Below are 18271 nucleotides of genomic sequence, written 5' to 3' on the forward strand. Positions count from 1 at the left end.
CTAACCAGATGTTGACACATAAATGCACAGACAACACCCCCAGGATTCTTCCTTTTGATAGTCATTCCAGCATGGCCGTTTTTTGTTCGCCTGCTCTAGAGCGCCCCAATCAGCTTGCAGCACCCCGATTGCTCTTAAATCCTCCAATGAATGTATTGGAGAGCGAGAGCAAGGGAGAGAGAGTGCATCTGTGTGTGTGTGTGTGTGTGTGTGTGTGTGTGTGTGTGTGTGTGTGTGTGTGTGTGCGGGCATGAATGTGTGGGTGTGTGCTGCACCAGACATCAGCAGCAGGTTGAGAGCCGACACACAGAGAAAGAGAGAGAGGGGGAAAGAATAACAGCAGTCAAAGAAAAAGAGTAAAAACAGTCCTTCATTCAACCCTCTGTGAGAACTTCACAACAGCTTATTGCAGGTAAGGACAACAGCAGCAGGATATGATATTTCTAAATCTCTCTTTCACTGTCTCTGTCTTGTGATGCAGTGGTGATCGTATCAGTCCATTGCTTTGTATTCATCCTTTATCTGATCGGCGTAAACACTATTAGAGGTGTAAACACTCACAATCAGTTTTAATATTTTACACGCTGTAGTTATCATTGTGTCTCGTTGCAATTTTTAGGCTGTTTGAGGTAAATTCATTTCATTTACTAGTGGTTTCTTTCTCTTGTGATCTCTGGCTCTCACTGATGCTGACGGTGCTGTTGTTGAATATAGCAGATAGCAGAGCTGCAAGAGAGGGAAGCATTTAGCAGATCGCTTTGAACACAGCACACGTGGGGTGGATGCTGACAAAGCCAGGGCATACACTCTCAATGTTCATCTCTGCATCACCTAAGGAATGAGTGAGTGAGAGAGAGAGAGAGAGAGAGAGAGAGAGAGAGAGTCTTTGTTGCTGATAGTGATCTGATATGGATCTGCACTGCAAGATGGATTTCCCTAGATCTCCGGTGTGTAGAATCTCCTACAATAAGAAACTGCTGTCCAGTGAGAAGGAATATTTAGATAACTGATAAACTGATTACAATTTTATGGACTGGTCTACCCGATAAATTAGTTCTCTTATTTTGCTATTATAGGGTTAAAACAGAGAAAATCAGTTGTATGTTCGCTCTTTCTCCGTCTGATCAAATCAGGGTTTGAATGAAAGGGTAGAAGTGAATGAACTTTAAAGATCACTATTTAAAAGCACAGCTCTATCAAACCTCAGCATGTTTCATTGGATGGTCATACAAAGAAATGCACCGCCAAAATGAGATGATAAACATCAGTGATATTTGTATTTTGTTGGCAAACTAAATATGGATATTGTTGTAAACAGGATTTTTATTTACAGTACAATAATCATTCTAGTGCTGTAAAAATATTATAAATATCAGGGAATTTCTAACATTGTTATTTTTTATTTTACTTATTTGTTTATTATTGTTTCATTTGTTATTTTAATGCAGTTTGTTCTATGTTACATGAACGTATAATCAAAGTCTGAAATAAATGTGTTTCCTGCTTAAAGTGTTGAGATGCAGAGGTACTAGTATTAGTGATTTGTTTTATTTAAACAATAGACTGTGCGTGACATCTTTGTCATAGATAAATGATTTTTTTTATTGACAGCAGGTTGTCCGTACGCCAGCTCATTACACATATCACAGGTGACAGATTACACAGACACACAATAGGCGGCAGGTGGGCTGCACTCTTAACCCAACTTTATTTAATTTGACTGCAGCAAATTAAAGTTAAATAATAGAGCATGAAAAATATTTAAATTGATAGTGGTTCAATTTACAACCACGTGTGAGTCTAATGGAATGCTATACTGTCAATGAGGAGAATGACTGATCTCTTACTACTGGGATTTCAGTAGACGCTAGCTGTCAGGTTCAAGCCCTCATTCCGCTCACAGAGTTGAGACTTTAGTCCCAATATTTCAATGATTCTACACTTCTGTGTTTCATCCCCCTAACGTTCTGTTTCTGGCTTTGACTCGTAAAGTCACATCCTTCTCTTTTTTATCTGCACTATGTATGTCCTCCCCTTCTGTAAATGCTGCTGGATTTGGTGTGTTTGCCGTCAGAATAGTGTGTGTGACTCAGGCTGAATGGTTTGGTGAGAGTGGCGGTATGAAGGTACCGAGGGCTGTTAGGGAAAGAGAAAGAGAAAGAGAGAGGAGATAACAGGACCCTGGAGCTCACATTCTCAGGCACTTCAGCGTGTGCCGATTCTCCACAGACCCTAATTAAACATCAGCCCTGTCACACACTGAACCCTTCACATGAGTGGGGTTTCCAAGGCAAAAGGTCTATCCACTCACTTTACCTGCTGTTATGTTTTATCTGTTTAGTACTGCTGTGTTCTCATGGATGTAAGTCAATTAAACAGCTAGCAATACATATAAATAATTGATTCACATTGAACAAACGTGCAAATACATCTTTCAGAAATGGAAATGTATTCATGGGTAGTTGACAAATACTGTACATGTGTCATAGCAAAAAAATTGCCATTTATTTTAATTCCATAAATTCTGTTTTCAATATCTTTCATAAATACAAATTTCTATTTTATTTATACTATGTAAAGCTGTTTTGCAACAATGAAAAATTGTGAGAAGCTCTATATAAATACTTTTAAATTGAACACCAGGTTGAACAGTTTCTGCCAATCTCATATTAATCTTGAGTCCCTATAGAGTAGTATTGCATACTTTGTATCTTCGAAGAGTATTTAGTTTGATCACATTTATAAATTATAGTTGCAGCTGCACGTTTATTTTCCAAGAAAAGACGACATCCGGGGGTTCACGAGCATACAATTCAACATCGTACTATCCCTGCATAACTGCTGATGCTGTTTATGTTGTTTACATTATGCACATACAAGCCGATTGCCAACAAAACACAGACATATAACTTAGTTTTACTTATCGCGTGCGTTCATGTCTGGCATCTTTTGGCGCTGGGACCGCTCCATATATCAGTTTCAAACGATCTCGATATCCAGCATTATATCCACCGTGTATACAACACCCATCACTGAAATTCTGTAAACAAACAAACACACCTCAACCTCTCTCACTTTGGCAAGAGTAACTAGCTGCAGCTGCAGGCCCACAGGCAGGTCATCCTATCCATAGGATTTATTATGTCTATGTCATGATTCCGCCATCATGTCATGTTTATTCTTAGTCTTGCAGCGGAGTCATGGCATAGCCTTAGGTTTTGTGTGAGAAAGACATGGCTTTGTTTTGATTCTGACTTGCCATGTGCTTTCTCGTGTCTCGTCAGTGTTTCCCGCCCTTTTGTCTCGTTAACCTTCCCTGAGTGTTTCAGTACCCACACCTGCCCATTGTTATCTCCTTTGTTAGTCTCCCTATAAAATGCCCTCTTGTCTATTGTCTTGTGCTCGTTCGTTATACTTGTATGCTGTTCATGTTTCCTGCACCGTATGTAAAGTGCTTTGGTCTTGTCATGTTCTGGTCTGCGTAATGTTTTATTACCTAGTGTTTGGTTATTTTTGCCCCCCCATGTGGGAAGTGATTGTTTTCAGTTTTGTATTCTAGTTTTTCATGTTTGAAAAAAACGTTCTGAAACTTTACGAACCTTGCGGGAGTGTATCGAGCACAGAAATACTACGTCATATATCCAACTCGTTTTTTGACAAGTTGACCATGTTAAGCATGAGAAGCCAGTACGTTTAACATTGTAAAGAAGTCAGAAATGCACGAAACGGCGTTAAATCACTCTTTTAAATTGAATTAAAAGAAATGTGTCCTTAGCAGAGTCTGCAGTTCAGTGTGAGAGGAAAGGTGTGGTCAAAACAGGAGAAAAGCATTGACACATACATCCCCTCCCCTGTGTTCAGATTTCTAGGTCATAAAAGCTCATAATGGAAATCAAAAAACAGGAAGTAAACAATCATTTATTTTATTGTAATTTAACCCACTAGCACTCTTTTTTTGAATAATCTACAGAATACAGTCATTTTATCTATAAATGATCCAGATCACAAATTACATGTCCACATGTGCACATTTACTGAAGCATTTCATAAGAATACTCCAATTAGTCCAAAACACACAGAAAAAGCAATCAATCTAATTTTAGCGTAGTCTTCGCTCAGTGTTCCTACAGAAGTCGAACTTCTCTGTTGCCTCAGGAGATCTCATTAAGAGCAAAAGCCTCCTTTATTATCTTTTCATTTTTATTCATATTTCTATGGACCGGAGGGACGATGGGTCTCTATCCATATTTTAAATCAAACGGAAGCTGCTGATTTCAGCGTTTTATCCACGCTCAACAATATAATATGTACATTCTGACTCAGTCCAACAAAACAGGGGGTGTCCGTGTTGCTTGGACATGAACCTTAAAGACGCTCTGTGCATGGAAAAAGAGAAAAACAGTATGAAGGATAATTAGCAGTCCATAAACAATAGTCACCAGGTGTCCCTTCTCATCACCCGCTGTTAGATGTTAGATATTCCATATGCACACCATTCTATGTGTTGAGGATAGATTCCTAACCGACAATATCTGCGTCACAATCTGATTATCTGAGGTGCTGAATGAAGCTCATTAGCAGTCTGTGAGCAAAAAAATGACAAGGAATGAAAAATCACCTTTTCGTTATTAAATAAGGGCTACTTTGCAGCAGTTCTCCTGATCTTAATAAGATTTATCAGAAAAACATTTTGAAATGTTTTCTTTTGTAGTGTTTGCCACGATATTAGATATGCTATAAGTTATGGGCTTAAAATGTGCTATGGGCAAAGGGGATGATATTAAAAACAGAAAGCTATGCATAATTTTCAGTATTCATGTTTTGTTACCTCCAGTGTTCTTCTGTGATGTGCTGATCCAGTGTACTATCTCATGGGGAAAGACAAGGACTGATAATAATGCTCTCATCTTCCTGTATCCATCAAAAGCAATGATCTGTTCTGTTTTGATCCCACCTCCTGCTGGTACTTGTATGCATAATGATTGTGCATGGGATGGAAAAAAACATATTTTTTTCCAGGGGGTTGTTTCGTTAACAAGTACCAGCTATCATTTACAAGCTTAATTGAAAGTGCTTCAGCGTTAACTAAACGCCTGTTCATGAAATGTATTTGTGAAACTAATCTGGTTTAATTTTCCCTACAGTTACAATGCTGCCTGGTACCATGCCCCTGCTACTGTGCGTGCTGTGTCATGTGACCATCACATGGGCGTTTTCCCGCATGTCTGATGCCGTAGAGCTGCGATCTGCATTCTCTGTGGCACGTACCAGTAGCATGGAGGGAGGACCTAAAATGGTTGTGACCTTTGACAAGGTGTACGTCAACATCGGTGGCGATTTTGATCCGAAGGCCGGTTTATTCCGCTGCAGGATTCCGGGTGCATACTATTTCTCCTTCACCGTGGGGAAGTTTCCACGTCGAGATCTCTCGGTCATGCTGATGAAAAACCGTAATGAGGTTCAGGCAATCGTGTATGATGAGAACGCCTCAGAGGAACGGAAAGTGCAGAGCCAGAGCGCCATGCTGCAGCTGGATTTTGGAGACACTGTCTGGCTTCGTCTCCACGGAGACCCACGTTACGCCATCTATAGCAACACGGGTCATTACACCACCTTCAATGGATACCTGATCTACCCTGAAGTGTATGGCTACCAAGAGCACACGCACAAAGAGCATGACGGTGAAAATCAGCCACCCAAAATCAATGATCACATACTGTCCGAGCACGACAACGCAGTTACAAAAGACACAAGTGTGATTATGAAAGAGGAGAGAAGACAGGAAGAAATGAAAGAGGAGGAGGAGAGAGATGTAGAGAAAGAAGATGACGATCAGAGGTCGGCGTTCTCTGTGGGCCGCACTCAGAGCATTGTGGGAGTGGATCAAGGATACCCAGAGCACCAGCCCATCACCTTCGACACAGAATTGGTAAACATCGGAAGCGACTTCAACATGAGCTCTGGTGTTTTCAAATGCAGAGTGCCGGGAGCCTACTACTTCTCTTTTAATGCTGGCAAGTTGCCCCATAAGACTCTGTCAGTAAAGCTGATGAAGAACCACTTAGAGGTACAGACCATGATCTATGATGACAGTGACACTGAGAAGGCCTTGCAGAGTCAAAGTCTGATGCTGTCACTGCAGTATGGCGACACTATCTGGCTGTATAGCCACCAGAAGGATGGATTTGGTGCTTACAGTAATCATGCCAAGTATATCACTTTCACCGGCTTCTTGGTTTATCCTGAACTCCACAAAAGCCTCCCTCAGCAGCAAAAACAGGATAAGACACCGTAGACCGGTCTAGGAGACTTTGTGGGTCTTTAGGGAGGGTTGATTAAGTGTGTGCTCATAAGTGTTCGGATGGAAGCGGTGTATGTTCCTACACACTTTAGAGACATTCAAACTAATATTTTGCTTCTTCAGACTCCATAATAGCTCCTTGAATAGCTCCAACTGTTGTTACCCAGTATAAGCATTTTAGGTGGAAATAACAAAACCAAGCAAAAAGTACCTTTAACAGTTCAGCAAAACATGGCCACTGATTAGCATTGTGAACAGATCTTCCAGGGTCAATACAAGTTAAGATTAATGCACATTTTTTTATATGCTACATACAATTAAGCAAGTTGATATCAGAGCAACTTATCCATTGCATTGCTCAAGGAAACGTCTGGAGAGTATAAAGGTCAAAATGTAAAGTTCATTTTGAAATAAACCTAGTTTAAGTTAAAGTCTTGGATTCTAGAATGGTACTCTTGGCACGAGACATATTCTTGGCAAGATACATAAGACAGGTCCTTTGGTTTCCCAAATCAATTAAACTGATTTAATGCATGTGAATTTCAAGTAAGATAATTTTTGTGTTGTCTTTGAAAATTTGCACGAACAATTTGCACGAGAGTCTTCTTCTGTTATTATTTACATTATAAGATCAGTATTCAATCAATACAAAAAAGGGCAAATTTGCACTGCACAAAAATAACGTAGATCGGTTTAAATGTCAGAGTGCAGAGGTGACACCTGAAGGAAAATTAATTCCTATTCACTGCCGAATATATTTACATCAACTGATATTAAATATTTTAGAAAGTTAAATTTAGTATATTTTGGAAAGTAAATATATCAAAGAAATTGATCAGATCAGTTTATTCATCTGATGTTATGCTGTTCTGTGCACATGGCCACGAAGATTTATTTAAGAATCAAGTACACAGTTGCAAAATGTAAATACTTCCCTGTTTTTTATTCCTTTCTAAAAGAGTTTGCATTTCTAATTCAGTGCCTGGTCTTATGTACTTTTCTGTATGGGTTTAATACAGTAAATTCGCTTTGTGAAAAGAATGCTGTAGAAGCTTTTCAGTGTTTGTGGAGTATGAGTTACGTTGTAAAATACTGTAAAAGTGGATCAGTGTTTGCTGGATTCTTATTGTGGGAAAAAAGACATCAAAAGGAAACAAAATAAAAACTGAATGTTAACTACATTGTTCTCTAATAACATCAAGTATTTATTGGGCGTTTACTCCTGTTTACCTACTCTATATCTAAACCTATAGTTCTCTTTAATCATCTTGTGTTCCACTCTAAGTTTTAGAGAACCATCCATCCATCCATCCATTTTCTTCCGCTTATCCGGGACCGGGTCGCGGGGGCAGCAGTCTAAGCAGAGATGCCCAGACATCCCTCACCCTAGACACTTCCTCCAGCTCTTCCGGGGGGACACCGAGGCGTTCCCAGGCCAGCCGGGAGACATAGTCCCACCAGCGTGTCCTAGGTCTTCCCCGGGGTCTCCTCCCGGTCGGACGGGCCCGGAACACCTTCCGAGGAAGGCGTCCAGTAGGCATCCGTAACAGATGCCCAAGCCACCTCAGCTGACCCCTCTCGATGTGGAGGAGCAGCGGCTCTACTCCGAGCTCCTCGCGGGTGACCGAGCTTCTCACCCTATCTCTAAGGGATCGCCCAGCCACCCTGCGGAGGAAGCTCATTTCAGCCGCCTGTATCCGGGATCTTGTCCTTTCGGTCATGACCCAAAGCTCATGACCATAGGTGAGAGTAGGAACGTAGATTGACCGGTAAATTGAGTTTTAGAGAACCATGGTTATGAAATGGTTTGTGTAAATGAAATAAAGTATACCATTAGAATCAGTTTAAAACGAAAATATGTAATAAATATCTGACAGTCTTTTTATTATTCCCTTATACTCAAAACACCTCATGTATTCGCTTTAGTTGAAAACACCTAGTTTTGATACTATATCTAAGTTAAAAAGCAAACAACTAAAGGCATGTAAAGCTAAGACCTTATTTCACATGAACACTCTATAACTGCATCAGCATTGTACCCAGGCAAATCATCAATAACTTCACAAATATCTTAATTTTATGTGTTTTGATCTGGGTTTGATTGGGTTCTGCATCTGAAAACCCTATTGGTTTCATACGCAAAATATATGGACTAAAATAGTAGCAAATCCTTAGGGAGAACCTGGGTTAGTCAGCCAGAGATTTTATATTCTAGGGCAAAGACACAGTTTCCAGCAGTATAACAATCTTAAGCTCTCAGCAAAAACTATGAATGAATGGCTTGAAGAAAGAAGTTTAGTTTTCTAAAATGAGCCAGCCAGGGACAAGACTTGAATGGAATTGAATATCTGTGCTATGACCTAAAGTAAAAGCAGTAAATCACTGAATGTCCCCTCAATTTGGTAGAATCAGAACAAATTTGCGCCGAAGAATGTGCAAATGTACATTTTAATCATGCATGTTTCATTCTTTCTAAAAACATATGGAGAAACAGTGACTGAATCAGAAAACCACTCATGTGGAATGAGAGGACATACTCGCAGCAGGAAGCACATATTCAACACTCGCCTCTATCAAGAGGTAATTTAGAAGCTCTTGCAGTGTAACTGACTTGCTACAAACCGTAATGAGATTGGTAAATGGAAAAGAAACGTTTAATTATGGAACAGAGACTCCTTCACCTTAAATTTTGCCATGTGCAACGACATTCCCAAATGCCAATTAAATATCATTTTGTGATACAAATATTCTTTTAAATGACATGTGAAAATGACAACAACAGATTTGAGTGTGCATTCTCAAAAACCCATGGGAATGTTCATATTTACAACAAACAGTCTTTGATGTGGAAAAGTGATTAGCGCCATGTCAGTCTACTCATTTACTTGCTGCATGTTTTTGGAAATATAAGCCATCCCTGCCGCTTGTTGAGGATTTGGACATTAAAAGATGCTTTTTTTTGCCATTCACATTAGACATCGTTTACAAGGCAGAGACCTGAAACTGTTCAGCTACACAACATTTTGAGATTAAATGTGAGATCTACAGTATAAATCAAAATAATAAAAGAGAGTCATACTCCAGTTGATTGTGCGTATATTCGTTCTGTGAATCTAATGAACATGCTTCCAGAAATTATTGTAAAATCTAATTTAGGTCAGCATCTTTTGCGGCATTTTAGAAATTAGGCCCAGTGATAGTAAATTTTACAATATCATACTACACTATAAACATATTTTGTGGCACAGTGGTACAATAACATTAACTTTACAAGTAATTTCAATTTATTACAAAAATTTTCAAATGGTTGTTAACTTATTTTGATGAGTTTAAGTGATATAAAGCATTTAGAAGTTTAAAACAGTAAGTTTAACTGACAAGCAGGCAATTTGACGAGAAAGAGAGAGAGAGGGAGGGAGAAGGAAAGAGACATTTATCAGCAAATCAGACATTAAAGCACATTTATCGTTCAAGACGTCTCAGAATGCTTAAAATGTTTTGTTTGTGCAGAATAATGCGCATAATAATAATAATTCTGTATAAATTAAAAACATTTTAAATAAATAAAATGAAGGCAGGAGTTTTTTTTTCTTTTTTATTTGGATCTAGAACACTTTTATTTACATAAATATGTTAAGAGGATTCATCAAAGGGTGTGTTTAGAGCTTTCCCAGCTCACAATGTTGAGGTGGGGTTACTTGGCTGGTTGGTCTCCAGACTCCAGCTTGGGTGCCTCTTTGGGCTCCCGGTATGCAGGGAACGCTTCCCATGGACTGTTCAAGTCAAATTTACGGAACTCTTGCGCAAGCTCAACAGGTTCAGCCACAACACGCTTCACTTCATCATCATAACGTACCTGTGACAAAACATTAACTCCACTCCATCACTAGCTTGCTTTTACGCACATCACAGGATTGTTTAAATTAAATAACTTTTTCTAATAACACAGTCTGAGATTCTTAGGGGAAGAGAGGGCCAAAGACTTAGAAATTAAGCATTACTCAAAACACTGAAAAACAACTGACAGATTTACAATCCTTTAATTAATTTCAACCTTGTATCACTTTCCTTATTTTGTATAACCAAAAAAAGAGGTAAGGCAAATGATGAAGACTGACAGCCTCAGTCCTAAATTTATTGTATTGTGTGAATAAATGGAACAACATGAGCAAATGACAACAAAATAAACCGACCCAATAATAATTATCATATTTACCTCCACGTATCCAGACAACGGAAAGTCTTTTCTGAATGGATGACCCTCAAATCCATAATCCGTTAAAATGCGTCTCAGGTCTGGATGGTTTGAGAAGAAAACTCCAAACATGTCCCAAACCTGTATTAAAACATTTCAGAGTAACTGCTTTATTTAATATCTTACAGATGTTTCAACTCTACATCTCATTACATCATCAGTCCTTTACAAATGCTATGGTCCAACACACGCATGAGCCCAAGCAAACCCATGTTTTTACCTATAATCTACAGTGGTCAACACTTAATTCCACGTACCTCCCTCTCATACCAGTTAGCTGCCCGGTGAACAGAGACAGCTGAATCTACAGGGGTCAGTTCATCAGTGTAGGTTTTAACACGGATACGAGAGTTATAGCGCAGAGAAAGCAGATTATACACAATCTGAAAAGGAAAAAAACCATCTAGGTTTATAATCAACATTGGCACTTCATTACAAAAAATCCCAAAAGCTGCAATCTTAAAGAAAAGATGCTGACATTTATTTTCATATATTAACACTATTACCAAGGGCCGATAAAATAGTCCCTCAATTCAAGATTATATTTCTTACCCCGTTGGCAGATTTATTTGCTTGTTTTAAGCACAAATTCACTGAAATTTCATATTTCTTTACTAAAAACAAGACTTATTTTTCTTAAGTCAGTTTGCTCATCAAGAAAATACTATTTAGACTTTTACTGGGAAACAAGAAAAAAAAAGACTAAGAAAATACACTTTTGCAGTGTAGTTAAGACTGAGAATGCTCACCTCAAAGCGGCACAGTCTTGTGGGGACATCCACAGCTGTTAGATCAATCATGTTACGGAACTGAGCATTTGTATGATCCCTCATGAAAGTAAGAACAGGGATAACTCCTTCTGGGTGGATCATTACCTCCAGCTCATTATAACAGGTCACCTATTACAATTAAATACAACTTTAACTGAGAAAACCATTTTTGTCTTTTAAAGAGTTAAAATTTTCTTTAATTAGTGATGATAATTTCACAGTGGTATGCCATATACAACATGACAATATCTACATTTAACCATATGGTTCTAAATAGCAAAACAGGACTGTGACTGTACCTGGACTTGCTGGACATATTTGGGGAGTATCTCTGCAATATATTCCCCAAACTGTGAAAGCTGAGTGTGGGTGACCGGATCCTTGGGCCTTACAGTAGCTGATGCACAAGGAAAAAAAAGATTTAAATATACAATCATACGAAACACATCCCATTACCAGAATAACAAAATTCCCCAAGTCAACTCACGTCTAGTCTCAGTTGTTGTGGTTCTTGTCTGGCCAAGAGCTGCACTCTGTCTAGCAACTGGGAAAGAGATATACAGAAACCAAAAACTGTCAGTTCAGTAGCTTCCCTGCTGAAAACCCTTCCAATGGTTTATATGAAAAATAACAAGGTGTGAACTGTCAGCTGTTTACCGTTAAAACCACTACAAATTTCCTTTAAATAGTGTGTTACAGGCAATTTCCAGTAGGGCTGACTATTATTTTCCCTCCACCAGATAACATTACCCAGTAGAGACCAATTATATCTAGTAAAGAATCATTAAATCCACCGAAGCGTCTCTACCAATTTCTATTGGGGTTTTTTCTGAAGAACTTAGTTTGACTAATATAAGAGATAATGCCATTTCTGATAAACCATAAAATACTTCGTAATTAAAACAAATACTTAAAATACCACCAGTAAGCCTTATGAAGTTTAGGCTACACAAGGCATTCAAGTCACATGCATTCACCCTGAAACACACTTATTTCAACCTGATAACACGCCACACATTGTATTTCTCTTGCTGAAAAGTAAAGGGACAGGGTATCATGCTTTATATAATTCATAGACAAGGCAAATAAAATGTGAAGATAAACGAATGTGTTCGTAACCCTATGAATACGTTCACGTCTGATCACGGTGCTACAGATATTTTTCGGCTTTACCCACAGCACTGAGCATTACAACCAATCATAGACAGTGAACGAACGTAATGACCAATCAGAAGTTTAGATAAGTCATTGGTGTAACACATATCCGCCACCTACTGTACTGGAGTGTGAGCCAGAGATTAGCCATGTGATGTAATTACAAGCGCAAGAACTGAAGTTATTAGAGAAAGGTTTCATTAATAACTTTACATACTATGAGTTTTGTAAAAGTAAATAACACATGAAATAAAGCTTTCAATTTTTTTCAAACACAGCACATTAAGAGCTTTTCTCTGAAAAAGCTTTTTTATATTATATGCTTTTGATCAAATTCATGTTTTTTTAAAGGAATACAGCTGCTTTGTGATTTTGCGATGTGTTTTCTCAGTTAAATTTCAGCAATAACAGGCCCATCCACACTTCCCATCGTGAAGAATGATTATGCCAATGGAATGTTCTTTTTCTAACAGAAAAATGCTTATTGAATGTAAACTGCTACTGATTGATGTCTCTCATGTAGATATAGAATATACTGTACATTCTACTGTAGTAAATTAAACAACAGCATGAGAAAATCTCTTCTGTAACGTATTTAATGTGCTAGCGAAGTATGTTTTAACATGGACGTTATCCAAATGTTATTTGACCACGCTCTCGTTTTATTTCACTTTCTCCTCCTCTGTTCTTTTCTTTCCTTGTCCATAAAGCTACACCATTTTTACATGTCTCTTCATTTTTCATTTTTGATATATAAGTAATTTCATTTTGGTAATTAATTGGTTTTATAAAGGTGATTAGATAGTTGAATTGCGCCAGTGTATCCGTTAAACCACCTGATAAAAATGATTTTGTGAATAATTATCATGCATTTTGTCATACTGTATCTGCGAGTTAATAAAACAATAATAAAACAAGCTATATATAATATTGTAAGGGGCAAATATACATATAAAACACAAACGTAAACAAACTGCTGAACATAAGCTCATTATTAATGCTTAGAATGTAAATACGATGAATTAAAATTATGCACAACATAAAGCACGGCCAATTTAAGAACAAAGCAAGGTCCATTTTAATGTTATTGGCTTTACAATAATTAACATGTTTAATACATGGAAGTCGGCTGAGATTGTTTCGCGCGCTGTGCATGGTATTCTGTCCCGTGGGCTCATGGGATATAGAAGCATCTCAAGTACCCATCGCTGAGTGCTTCAGAATCTGGGCGTAACCAGTACGCCATCCGGGAAATTCTAATATACTCTTCTATGACTCCTGAGGATTCGGACATACTATAGTGTTTTCTCTTACTACATAGTAGGTAAGTAGTAGAGGTCGACTGAAATGTGTTTTTCAGGGCCAACGTCAATATCGATTATTACAGGTAAAGTAGGACAATAACCTATATTTTGAATCGACATACATGTCTGGTGTAAAGATTAACCTCTGTATGGAGATTTATTAGAAACAGTGAGGTTATATGAAAATATACAAGGAAATTTGTACATTTCTCTTCACTCTTTCATCACATTAGGTGGCACTATGCACATAAGTTTGTTTGCAACCTGCCATTAAACGAACAAAGAAGTACAGCCAGAATGACTTATCGCAAGAAGAATCCATATACACTTTAATTACATAACATCATTTAATGTAAACGCAGTCATTCCGCGATATCGTTTTAATCGACATTCAGAAACATTGCTTTAATTTTGTGCAAATCTGTAATGGAAACCGGTCTACTGTTTATTCCTGTTTTAAATAAAATTTTCATCCTGCTAAAAGAAACAATGTGAAGATTTACTCAATCAAAACTTGCAATAATCACCCTCAATTAGTTTGTCTGGGAAGCCTAGAGGAATATGACATGCAGTATGTTGAGTTTAACGTTTTATTTGACATTTAAATGCAATAATAACAATGTTTTTTCTTAAATCAGCCTTAAATTAAGTAATGGTAAGTAGTGTAGCCTTTTCACTTTAAATAACACTAGTCTTATAACATTATGTAATATTGGAGTAAATATGGCACATTTCAGCAGAATTGAAGTCTTTGTATTAAACCATCCTTCATTCTTTTAGAATTTGGATTTTATGATTCCTGGTTAATAAAGATAGTGAGAGCTGATGCTGGAGAATATATTCAAACCCAAAGTCGTGTAATTTTGTTACTGATGAAGTCAACAACTCTCCATCTGCTTTGCAAGAAGCTATAGTTTAGCTTCACATTCTACAGTTTTCATATTCTTTACAGCTATGTTAAGACTAGGCTACATCTCTTAAAGCAGAGCGCTCTGGTTATCATTTCAGTAATGTCTTACACACACAGTTTCACATACATGACCAGGGCAAGTTCTTCATATGTGTGCAGTGTGTAAGTTACATTGATCTGCTGGCTTGTTTGGGGGAATTAAAATATATCAAACTATTTGTTTTATTTGGATGAATTCGTCTCTCCTTTATCAGATTTAGCAGTTTTTATAATCTTTATGTGGGCTGGGCAATAATAGGTAAAATAGCTAAACCTGAGACAATGGGGTGGGGCCGAAATTCAGTGGCTTACAGATGAAATCTCACTACAAACTATTGATAAAACTTGAGAGCCCCGAGTTTATGTTGGAATAAGATAAACACTGTAGCATAACGTTACGTGTATCCGTGGTCTCATCTCGTCTAACGAACTTGAGGAAAGGTCAACGGCAACTAGCAAAAGACTATAACAGATTCGCTTTACGGTCCCAGCACATTATAAAAAGTGACTAACAGAGTAAACCGTCCATCTCGAGCAAGTCAATACTGCACTTGTAGATTTCTTACCGTTTAGACTTCTGCCAAAACCGCCGCGGACGAATCTAACCAAGGAGGCCGCCATCTTTACTACCTCACTGTGTCCTTCCTCGCGAGACTACTAAGTTAACGCCAACTGTATTGTAAAGAACACTGCTGCCATCTTCTGCCGACCTCATCCAGTCCTGTTTATCGTGTCTGACAAATTGGACCACCAAGAGTCATTGTTTTTCCTTTTTATTCAGACGGTCAAAAAGTCAGTACGTCAAGAGATTTGTCTCAGTTTACATAAAGTGAAAAACGATTACCTAAAGTGGTACAATGATGCTATGGCTATACAGAGGTCATTTTATCTAACAAACACAAGGTAATTGATTGTTGTAAATATGGCATTATAATGAACCCTTCCTTCAAACCTGTGTATTGTTTAATTATAAAAAAAACAATAATAAAAAAGAAAAAGATTGTTGTGCACAGACGCTAATACACTCCAGATAAAACAGATTTGGCCATATTAAAATCAGTAAAAACAATATGAATGTAATGCATAAAAAGCTAAAATATAAAGAGAATAGAACAAGCTTGTTTTATTCACAGCATGGCTGTAGACCGATGCCAAATGTTTACATAATATACAATGTCCCTGCATTTACGTACAGCACAAATGTCACTATAGTTAAGTCTATATCGAGAAAGCAATCCAACAAGAAAAAACAACCTTTTAAAGATCTACAAGAGACAAGTTTTAGAAAAATTACAATGTTTTACACATATCACTATAGCTCGTGCATAGATTCCAGCATTTATGTGTCTTCTATATGGACTCTGAGCAAAACACTTCCTTATAGTACGTCTGCAGCATCTCCATCTGTCCTGTGTGGATCAGCACATGAGGCCGGATTGAGGCCAACATCTTATATGCCTCCTCTGGGGTGCAGCCGTGTAGCTATAAAAGAAAAAAATCTGTCTAAAACATTGGCCATATTTTTGAAGAGTATTATGAGATTCCTAACATGTTTAGAGGGCTAAAGACAAAAGGCATTTATATTATTTATATAGCACTGTTCATACACAAAGATACTTTGATAGAAATAATTTACAGAAATAAAACTTGCAGATATAGTCAAATTCAAATATCAAAGAAGGGAGGGAGCAAAATAAATCACAATAAATGCTAAAGATTAAAAATAAAAGGTAAATATGTTTATAAAAGAATAAGAGATTAAAGACTACTGGTGTGACTTTATTTTCTTGTTGCTTGGAAAAATATTTTGCATATATATTAACTAGTTGATACAAGTTCTGTAAACACCAAAATCTCATAAAAATATAATCACTTGGGAATTATATTTGGTTTACTCTCAAAAAAGGAGAAGTGATGCTTGGGTGTAAGAATGCCTTCGTATCCTGTACATGTGGGTTTCATTCAAAGTAATGTTCAGCATCATTTTTCCACTCTAACATCCTCCACTATCAATACACAATATAATATATGTCCATTTAAAGTGTCACAGAGATGTGCTGGATATTTTTCAAAGAGGCAACTACATAAAAAAACACAATGCACTGTGATGGTGACCTGTGACAAACAGCAAACAACTGTATATGATGGTTGTGTTGTTGTTTGAGATGTTTGGCGACTCATACCCACCCTGATGAGGTATGCAGCTGCAATAGTTGCACTGCGTGAGCGGCCGGCCTTGCAGTGAATATAGACACTGGTACCTTCCTCTCTGTGTTTAAAGGCGAATTCCACACCCCTGTGGATGTACTCTAGACTGGGGACACCTACCATGTCCACTGTACTGAGTCTGATTTGCTCCACTCCTGCAGTCTGCCACTCCTATTACATAACAAACATAAAGAAAACATTAGACGTACTCCTATTGTGAGTATATTTGTTGGGAAAGTGTACATTTTATGGCAGAGGTAACCAACCTCAGCTGAATTGCAGAAATATTTAGTTTCATATTCTTCATTCATGGTAATGACACCTCTTACTCTCTCTTTTTGGACCAGCTAAACAAAGAGAGACAAATCACACGGTTTAGGTATTTAAATACCGTTCACGATTTAAGTTACATACTAAAAACATATATAATGTAGTAACATGTGGTAACTTTACCTCCTCTGTCATTGACTTGAACGGAAGGGCCCCGAGTATGACAGTCTGATCTACACGATTAAACCATTGTCTCGAGCTGATCTTTTCCATGACAACATTGTAAGCGAGTGTTGGGTAAAATAAAATCCGTGCTGGAACACCCGACATCTTTTCTCAAATAACACACGACAACGTTAAACTTGTCATGTGAGTTTCTTCTCGTTTATAGTCAATCACGTCATACGAGTTTCAATCTCACTAGTACTCCAACATAACTACTAACGTCACTTGCTAAGTTTTTATTTTCTTCTACGCCTCACACTCTCGAACGGCTCGCTATTGCCCCCTCTGTTTCGGATGCAATAGTATAAGGAGTGAACTCGGAAGATGAATACTGCCCAACATGTATCGAACGAGATAAATTAAGATTACAGTAACCAGATTATAATGCACATACTCGTTATACGGATCGTTACATTGGACAAAGCTCACGAACAGTAAAAATCATCTGTATTTTGCTCACTATTTCTTGGTATTTTATTAATTTAGATTCTATAGACAGACACACACCCTTATAACATTGTGCTTGTCTTTCCGTTTACAAGAATATATAACGCATAAAAAAGAAATCTAAATGAAAATAATATTCAGGGATATCAAAGAAAAATAAATGTAATAAAACAGGAACATTTATATAAATAAATGAGGAATTAATTTGCTTTCATGTCAACAATCATATAACCACATAATTCTAATATCATATACTACACTGAAGGGTTCAATGTTACATTATGTACACTTGCCATGATACCACGGCCCTCCTTGGGACCACGTGAGGGAAACGCCTATGGGTCTCTTACAGAAGGGGGGACTTGTAATTATCAATTGGCTATCACA

The 18271-nt window shown here is 37.7% G+C and overlaps 3 protein-coding genes across 3 annotated transcripts; 1 reads left to right on the forward strand and 2 right to left on the reverse strand.

The window, feature by feature from the left end:
- Positions 1 to 221: 221 nt before the first annotated feature.
- c1qtnf4 (C1q and TNF related 4) lies at positions 222 to 7482 on the forward strand. Its single transcript, XM_079469257.1, has 2 exons — positions 222 to 412; positions 5145 to 7482. The coding sequence occupies exon 2, from the start codon at positions 5150 to 5152 to the stop codon at positions 6293 to 6295; it is 1146 nt and encodes a 381-aa protein (XP_079325383.1). The 5' UTR covers positions 222 to 412; positions 5145 to 5149; the 3' UTR covers positions 6296 to 7482.
- Positions 7483 to 8730: 1248 nt separating this feature from the next.
- Positions 8731 to 15434, reverse strand: ndufs3 (NADH:ubiquinone oxidoreductase core subunit S3). Its single transcript, XM_079458774.1, has 7 exons — positions 15301 to 15434; positions 11814 to 11870; positions 11626 to 11723; positions 11306 to 11455; positions 10814 to 10939; positions 10518 to 10637; positions 8731 to 10157 (listed from the first exon to the last, which is right to left on the reverse strand). Exons 1-7 carry the CDS (start codon positions 15353 to 15355, stop codon positions 9996 to 9998), a joined length of 768 nt encoding a protein of 255 aa, XP_079314900.1. The 5' UTR covers positions 15356 to 15434; the 3' UTR covers positions 8731 to 9995.
- Positions 15435 to 15446: 12 nt separating this feature from the next.
- Positions 15447 to 17804, reverse strand: ptpmt1 (protein tyrosine phosphatase mitochondrial 1). Its single transcript, XM_079458786.1, has 4 exons — positions 17396 to 17804; positions 17209 to 17289; positions 16922 to 17113; positions 15447 to 16216 (listed from the first exon to the last, which is right to left on the reverse strand). The coding sequence occupies exons 1-4, from the start codon at positions 17540 to 17542 to the stop codon at positions 16085 to 16087; spliced, it is 552 nt and encodes a 183-aa protein (XP_079314912.1). The 5' UTR covers positions 17543 to 17804; the 3' UTR covers positions 15447 to 16084.
- Between the last annotated feature and the right edge of the window lie 467 nt (positions 17805 to 18271).

Source organism: Barbatula barbatula (assembly GCF_947034865.1).
Source record: "Barbatula barbatula genome assembly, chromosome: 1".
NCBI classification, from domain to species: domain Eukaryota; kingdom Metazoa; phylum Chordata; class Actinopteri; order Cypriniformes; family Nemacheilidae; genus Barbatula; species Barbatula barbatula.

Excerpts from the sequence above, each read along its gene's own strand:
- c1qtnf4 (XM_079469257.1), top strand. The coding sequence starts at position 5,150 with ATGCTGCCTGGTACCATGCCCCTGCTACTGTGCGTGCTGTGTCATGTG.
- ndufs3 (XM_079458774.1), bottom strand. The coding sequence starts at position 15,355 with ATGGCGGCCTCCTTGGTTAGATTCGTCCGCGGCGGTTTTGGCAGAAGT. Across the intron at positions 11,871-15,300 it reads TTTTGGCAGAAGTCTAAACG|TTGCTAGACAGAGTGCAGCT; the intron begins GTAAGAAATCTA and ends TCTCTTTCCCAG. Across the intron at positions 10,940-11,305 it reads CAAGACTGTGCCGCTTTGAG|ATTGTGTATAATCTGCTTTC; the intron begins GTGAGCATTCTC and ends TTTCCTTTTCAG.
- ptpmt1 (XM_079458786.1), bottom strand. The coding sequence starts at position 17,542 with ATGTCGGGTGTTCCAGCACGGATTTTATTTTACCCAACACTCGCTTAC. Across the intron at positions 17,114-17,208 it reads ATTTCTGCAATTCAGCTGAG|GAGTGGCAGACTGCAGGAGT; the intron begins GTTGGTTACCTC and ends GTTATGTAATAG. Across the intron at positions 16,217-16,921 it reads CAGCTGCATACCTCATCAGG|CTACACGGCTGCACCCCAGA; the intron begins GTGGGTATGAGT and ends TTTCTTTTATAG.